This window comes from Microcebus murinus, chromosome 2 (assembly GCF_040939455.1).
Source record: "Microcebus murinus isolate Inina chromosome 2, M.murinus_Inina_mat1.0, whole genome shotgun sequence".
NCBI classification, from domain to species: Eukaryota; Metazoa; Chordata; class Mammalia; order Primates; family Cheirogaleidae; genus Microcebus; species Microcebus murinus.
Genome location: NC_134105.1, coordinates 82,237,925 through 82,246,128, shown reverse-complemented (window position 1 = coordinate 82,246,128; position 8,204 = coordinate 82,237,925). Strand labels below are relative to the sequence as shown.

The following is an 8,204-nucleotide window of genomic DNA, read 5'->3' as shown; positions in this document are numbered from 1 at the left end:
ACATTGTACAACTTGAATATAGACTATACTATTTTTATTTGTCAATTATACCTCGATAAAGCTGGAAAAAAATAACAATAAGAAAGAAAAAAAGGATTAAAGCAAATTAACTTAGGAAAGTGATTCTTGATTTATTTTAAGATCACATGACCCACACTTTTAACTTCTATGCTTTTAAGATTTGATTTCCACATTAAGTAAAAAGGCTGATTTAATGTACCGTAGTTTTTATCCCGTTTTAGTTGTCAATCCTATTTTAATGCCAGTGAATAAGATTTTTAGTGTCTACAATGTGCCAAAGACTGTAGGTGTACACATATGCACACACACACATACATAATATATAATTCAAATTCTCATACAACAATGAGACACAGAAATAATCTCTATTGCAGATGAAAAACCTGGGGGGTGACAAAACTAAGTAAAATATTCAAGGCCATGTTGTTTGTAAATGACATTGCCAGCATAATTAACCCAAGCTCTGCCTCATTTCAAAGCCTCTTCCACAATGTCTATCTAGTGCTCTGGCTTGTGGTACAGGATTGAAGTAGGGTGGAGGTAAGAGGTAAAGGAGAAACATCAAAAAATAAAATTAAAAAAAACTACATATATATATATATATATGTATATATAAAATGTAAGTAGAATCCACATTCTTTATGTGAGAATCCATCCTCAACTCAGGATGCCTGCATTCATTTGCCATAGAATTTCATAAACACAACCCCAGGAAGTCACTGTATATATATGCAAACAATCTCATGTTCAAAAAGGCTTTTGCACTGGGTTTCCCAGTGGGCAAGGAATGAACTGCTACATCTGAATCTATGAATCAAAACCAGGCCTACCTTTGCAACATTAATATGTAAAAAGACTTCCCATACCGAAGAAATTGTTGAGCACATATCATGAGAAATTTTGTGGCAATTATTCAAGAAATTTCAAACTGGCTTTATCTCAGGAGAACAAGTTATTGAAATCAATTATATCTTAACAAGATATCATCTCTAATGGAAATAGTAATCTTTTGCTACCTGATCTAAGTCCCAATATGCAGAACAAGTATAAGGACTTTACCAGGATCAGAGATTAGGAAAATTATCACTGTTGAAACTGTCCAATAATATGAAAGTGCAGAACCACAGGGAAAACTTCATATTAATAATTTGTGGAAAGTGAATTATCCAAAATAAATTGATCAGATATGAACTGAAGATAAATATTACAAAAAAGAGAAATGATCTACATTCCCTTACAATTATTAATTTAGGAACATAATTTCCTCTGATTTTTCTATAATTCATCATCATCATGTGAATTTGTGAAGTGGAAAAAAATCTTTTTTGACAAGTTCAGTTGATTTTCAATTCTGTAGTAAGAAGTAAGAAGTACACTGAAATGCTTTCAATTCTGGTATATGAATAGTTAAAATTTTGTAGTTATGTTTGAAATAAACTTTTATTATTTTAACATAAGCAGAATAGAACCAATTAATAAATCTGAAGAATTATCACCAAAAAATCCCTGTACATGACTGTATAATTTAAATTATATACATTTATTATTTATTCTGTTTCTGCAATGAGCCAGGCATTGTCATTAGGCTGAATCTAAGCTACTTAGAAGATACAAATCTTCTAAATAAAATAGAATGGTCAAGTATTCCTACACTCATGGAGTTTATATTTCTAATTAGGAGACAGACAAGAAACATAATAAGAAATTTTATAGTCAATGAAGATGTGTCGAGTCTGTGGACTAAAGAAAACATAGAGCAGAGTAGGAGAATATCCAGCTCATCTTGCCAACTGCTAGCCTGCTAACAGCAAACCCAGACTCACCATCAGATCCCTAACTATGGACCCCAGAGGAAGCAGCCACACAGAGGCAACCACTTGCTGTAAACATTTCCATGAACAACCCCTCATGTTCCCTCCGGTGGCTAGGTGTGCTTGACTTCTTAGATTTTCTTGCAAAGCTCCCTTTCCACACATTCGCATTTCTGGTTCTCCCACATTTGTACAAGGCTCACTTCCTGTAGTAAATCCCTAATCCCTTCTACAATTTAACTCTAAACAATATGCAAACTATTCTTCACAATTCAGTCAGAGTTCTCCCCAAAGACAAAGTGTGATCATGTTTTACTTGTTAAAAGTCATCAATGGTAGCCATTTCCTTCAGGATAAAATCCTAATTCTGAAAAATAGCTTACCAGGCCTTCATGATCTCATCTCTACATATTTAGATAGACTTATCTCTCTTAGATCCACAGGTAGAGAACATCTATCTTTTTCTCAAACTGATCACCAAGTCATCAAGCATGTCTTCTCTCTCTCTGGAATAGCCCTTTCATTTTTCATCTGACAAATTTTTTATTCTTCAGACCTCAAATTAAATGTCACTTTTTAAAAGAAACTTCTTGACACCAACATTACTAATCAGTTTTTCTGCCATCTAGACACACACAGTGCCCATGATCCCCATTCTGTACCTTCTTACCACACTTTATTGAAAGTGCTAAATTGATTGTATGTCAACCCCACTAAACAATAAGCTCCGAACAAAGCAATAGCCATATCTGCTTGATCACTGTTATATATCCCAACGGCAACATTGTTCCTGGTATATAATAAATACTTCAGCAACATTTGTAGGATGAACAGATGGTTGATTAATAAATCAGAATTATATCAGTTATCTGTTTCTGTTTAAAACATTACCACAAGCTAAAGCAATTAAAATAACACATTTATTATCTCATAGCTTCTACAGGTCAAAAGTCCATGCACAGTTCCACTGGGTCTCCCTCTCTCACATGGGACAATCAAGGTGTCAGCCAGGGCTGCCATCTCATCTGAAAGCCTGACCGGGAAGGATTGGCTCCTAAGGCCATGTGATTGTTGGCAAGATTCCATTCCTCACAGACTGTTGGACTGAGAGCCTCAGTTCCTTTTGGCTCTCTGCCAGTGGCCAAACTCAGATCTTTGCCATGTGGAACTCTCAGTATTGCAGCTTGCTTCATGAAGGTCAGCAAAGGAGATACTCTGCTATCCACACAGAGGCCAGAATCCTTTGAAGTCTAATAACAGAAGCAACATCCCCTCAACATTGAGGCAGTGTGTTGGAAGCAAGTTACTCAAGGGAAAGGAAGTATACAAGGTCATGAATATTAATATGTGAGAGTTATTCAAGGACTAACTTAAAGTTTGCCTGCCACACACAAGTGTGTGCCAAGAGTTGCACTGGAACCTCTGTGATGAGTTTCTGTTGGTTTTCAAGTGCCTGTTGCAGAGGTGGCCCAGGCTAGCCTAAAGGTTAAGTGACAAACAGGTTAGAAGACATGCTTAAGGAATTGATGTTGGCTCACACAGCTCTTAAATTCATTTTGTCTACATGTATTTAAAATGTGAGGTAATAATTAACACTAGAGAGATTTTAGTAAATGCTAGTGATAGTGTTTTAAATAAAAGAGAACAGAAAACTTAAGGAGTAAGTCAGTCACATGGTTTACAACAGTAATTGCTTCATTCTCATTCATAGTACATGCAGGCTGCAGGTCAGCCACAGCTCTAATTCAGGCTCTTGCTCTACTCAAAATTGAAACACAGTAACATCCATTGGCATGTGACCATGAGTGGGAGGTATACTTCACCTACAGGAAGAACTGGGAATTACCCACACTGAGCTGGCATGTATAATCTGCCTCTGGGGATGGGGAAGAGGTATTATTTGTTGGGTACAATGATACGATAAATGACAAAAATAATCTATTCCAACACTTTTCATTTATAGGTAAAGAAACTGAAGCTTAGATAGATTAATGACTTATTCAAGTTTACATAGTAAGTTAATGGTCACACTAAACCTAACACTTGTCTGTCATCTGTTTGCTCATTCTTTCAACAAGTTTATTTCACTTTTATTTATTTAATTTATATTTCCAAGACAGGGTCTTGGTCTGTTGCCCAGACTGGAGTGCAGTGTAGTGATCACAGCACACTGCAGCCTCAAACTCCTGGGCTCAAGAGATGCTCCTGCATCAGCCTCCCTAGTAGCTGGGACTACAGGTGTGCACCACCACCCCCAGCTAATTTTTTTTTCTTTTCCTTTTTATAGAGATGGGGATCTCACTCTCTTACCCTGGCTGGTCTTGAACTCCTGGACTCAAATGATCCTTCCTCCTCAGCCTCCCAAAGTGCTGGGATTGCAGGTGTGAACCACCATGCCTGGCCTTATTTCATTTGTTTACACGTTGCCAGAAGTTAACACTAGAGGGATACAAAAATGAAGTGAAGCTATAATTAGAGATCACCATTTATCGAGGAGATAGTTGTGTGAACAAAAAGTTACAACATTAATTTTTCCTGGAGAAAGTTTTGTATTGAGCTAGGTATTGACCAAGGGGTAGAAATGTGCCAAATAATTTAGAGATTATAGTATGGGCATCTAGTAAGGGAGAACAGCAAGTGCAAAGGCACAGAGGCAGAGATGAGCATGAGCACAGTTAAAGTTTTAGAGTGATCAGAATATATGTAGTCAGTGGAGCAAATGAAGGGTCTCCAGAATGGCTCCCCATATTATGCAGATTTTCCTACCACTGACTTCTGAAGAATAGTATCATTTCTGTTGACTTTTTAACAGCAAGCATTGAATAGAACAACAACAAAAGAAGATGTTTAAAGAATGACAAAGTCCGTTGATTTTTAGTGAAATAAGCTCAAACTCTTATTTTATCTTCTTAGCTTAAGATTTTGCATTATGTGCAAAAGTTGGCTTGAAATCCATGGTTAACGAATGTGTGGGAGCAAATTACACAAGTTTCAGAGATATAAATAAGTGAGCAAATATTAAGAATCATAGAGCAAATATGTTTATGTCTTCCATAGCAAAAAGCTGCTCTATTTTTAGAGTTAATGAGTCTAGTCCAGTCCCAGAAAGTGGGAGAGGATGAAAGGAGATAAAATGAGATGTCTTTGCTGAAAGGTGCCATGTCTAACCTAGATATGCTGCTCTATAATTCATGAAGAGTCAGCCTAAAGATATCAGATCCACCACTTTGACTAAAATTGTAATTTAAATTAGGAAAGCTATAAAATTATGTATAATTTTTGACTTTTGTAAAAGTTGACTTTTTCCTACTGAGCTCACCAAATCAAATTTATCTGATGCTGTGTAGACAACCTTATTAGAAAAGATGTTTACCTAATATAATACAACACCTCAAAGGTCTTGAATATCCATGTATATTCAAGGACTATAAAATAACCTCTTTTTTTTTTTTTTTTGAGACAGAGTCTCACTTTATTGCTCAGGCTAGAGTGAGTCCTATGGCGTCAGCCTAGCTTACAGCAACCTCAAACTCCTGGGCTCAAGTAATCCTGCTGCCTCAGCCTCCCGAGTAGCTGGGACTACGGGCATGAGCCACCATGCCCGGCTAAACTTTTTTCTCTCTATATATTAGTTGGCCAATTAATTTCTTACTATTTATAGTAGAGACGGAGTCTCGCTCTTGCTCAGGTGGTTTCGAACTTCTGACCTCGAGCAATCCGCCTGCCTCGGCCTCCCAGAGTGCTAGGATTACAGGCATGAGCCACAGCGCCCGGCCAAAATAACTTCTTAAATACAAGGCTCCATTTAAAGGTTTGGGGTGTTAGTTAAAGTGGAAATTTAGACTTACATGTCTTTTGTAAAAAGTAGTGGCCTATAGACTTCAAAGACTAAAACACCTGTGAAAATTAGAGGAAGTTGGCATGTATTTAGTGCTCTATTTGTAACAAGCTTTTTCCATCTGTTGATTCCTTTAATCATATATGAAATAAATTTCACTATCCTCATTTCACAAATGTAAAAACTGAGTATGAAAAATGCTTACTATCGAAGGAAGTGAGACTCCAGACCTTCCCGTGATTACTTATAAACCGGAAGCTGAGTTCTTAGTTCTCTTTCCCATCTTGCAAGATGGCGGGTGAAAAAGTTGAGAAGAAGCCGGATACTAAAGAGAAGAAACCTGAAGCCAAGAAACCTGAAGGCAAGAAACCTGAAGCCAAGAAGGCTGAAGACAAGAAGGCTGATGCCAAGAAGGCTGATGCTGGTGGTAAAGTGAAAAAGGCTAACCTCAAGGCTAAAAAGGTTAAGAAGGGGAAGCCACACTGCAGCCGAAATCCCGTTCTCGTCAGAGGAATCGGCCGATATTCCCGATCTGCCATGTACTCTAGGAAGGCCATGTACAAGAGGAAATACTCAGTGGCTAAATCCAAGGTTGAAAAGAAAAAGAAGGAGAAGGTCCTCGCCACTGTTACAAAACCAGTTGGTGGTGACAAGAATGGTGGCACTCGAGTGGTTAAACTTCGCAAAATGCCTAGGTACTATCCAACAGAAGATGTTCCTCGAAAGCTGTTGAGCCACAGCAAAAAACCGTTTAGCCAACACGTGAGAAGACTGCGAGCTAGCATCACTCCCGGGACCATCCTCATCATCCTCACCGGACGCCACAGAGGCAAGAGGGTGGTTTTCCTGAAGCAACTCGGCAGTGGCTTGTTACTTGTGACTGGACCTCTGACCCTTAATCGAGTTCCTCTGCGAAGGACACACCAGAAATTTGTCATCGCCACCACCACAAAAAATTGATATCAGCAATGTGAAAATTCCTAAGCATCTCACCGATGCTTACTTCAAGAAGAAGAAGCTGCGGAAGCCCAGACACCAGGAGGGTGAGATCTTCGACACAGAAAAGGAGAAATACGAGATTACAGAACAGCGCAAAGTGGATCAGAAAGCTGTGGACTCCCAAATTTTACCAAAAATCAAGGCAATTCCTCAGCTCCAGGGCTATCTACGATCTCTGTTTGCCCTGACAAATGGAATTTATCCTCACAGATTGGTATTCTAAATTTTTACAAAGAACCTAATTAAATAACTGAAAGATTAAAAAAAAAAAATGCTTACTATCTTGCCTAGTCACAAACAAGGTAAGCGATGACCTTTTCATTTTAAAAGCCATGTTCTTTCCATTCCTCTGAGATACCACAGCTACCATAGTTCTTAGATGGAGGGAAAGAGAAAGGGTCCCAAAGGGCATTTATCTGCTTGCTAACTAGGGTGGCCAGCCCCTCCAGCTTGCTCCAGACTGTGCTGGTTTTAGCACTAAAAATCCTGTGTCCCAGGAAAACCCTCAATCTTGGACAAACTGGGATTGTAGGTCACCTTAACACTCCCCTATGAAATTTGTGTGAAGTAGAAATAGGCAGAGCAGGGAGGCCCAGAGCCCCTGTAAGTACAAGTGCAATACATGGGTGCCAGAATAATGAGGGGGAGGTTACTGGGAAGTCTAGCTGCTTTTTCTATTGGTCCTTTTCTGACACAGAGTTACCTTTGCATTCCTTGGTTCTTATCTCCTTTCACAATTTACCTTCACTTCACCTGGCAGACCAGATAACAGGACTCTCAGAATGCATTTGGAACACCTTAGACAGTTTCACCTGTGCTTTAATCTAATAAAGATAATTAGCTATCTTTAGCACAATGGTAAATTGAATATTAAGGCTACTGGTAAAAAGGTGCTTGCAGAGAGTGCTGTGTCCTTCCATTTAAAGTGTGTTAGCTAGGCGGGGTGCGGTGGCTCACTCCTGCAATCCTAGCACTCTGGGAGGCCGAGGTGGGCGTATAGCTCAAGGTCAGGAGTTCAAAACCAGCCTGAGCAAGAGCAAGACTCTGTCTCTACAATAAATAAATAAATAAGTGAGTTAGCCAGCCCCTTGTTCAGGCCCTCTCATAATAGACTGAGTAAGTGTTGGCTTACCCAGTGTGATATTTGAAGCACTGAGCAAGCCTCCTGCTCCCAAAGTATCTCTAGCCCTTTGTTATTATAGTGCATGAAATGCTACCATTAGTGGGGATTTTAAGAGGATGCTCCAAGACAGGACAGGAGAAGGCAGGGACTCCAGGAGGCAGAAGAAGCCTCCCTGGCAGAGAGTTAGCCCTGTCCTTGTTATAGATGCAGCAGATGTGCTTTTCCAGCAGTTTCTGCAACGGTGAACTACTGGCCAGTGAGTCAAAATTATTATGTTCATTTGCTTGGTAAGGTTTTTGGTCTCAGCTCATTTAAAATTTTAAGGCAGGATTTGATAGGAAAGATCATTTCAAACAGAAAAATGTCTTTTTATTTAAAAGACAACTTTACTGAGTGGGTCAATTCTCTGGAG

At 38.9% G+C, this 8,204-nt stretch overlaps 1 protein-coding gene across 1 annotated transcript; it reads left to right on the top strand.

The window, feature by feature from the left end:
* The first annotated feature begins 5,907 nt into the window (after nt 1-5,907).
* LOC105862254 (large ribosomal subunit protein eL6) lies at nt 5,908-6,906 on the top strand. Its single transcript, XM_012748440.3, is given in 2 exon segments — nt 5,908-6,621; nt 6,623-6,906. Coding segments are annotated over 2 exon segments (930 nt in total). The 5' UTR covers nt 5,908-5,961; the 3' UTR covers nt 6,893-6,906.
* Nucleotides 6,907-8,204: the final 1,298 nt, after the last annotated feature.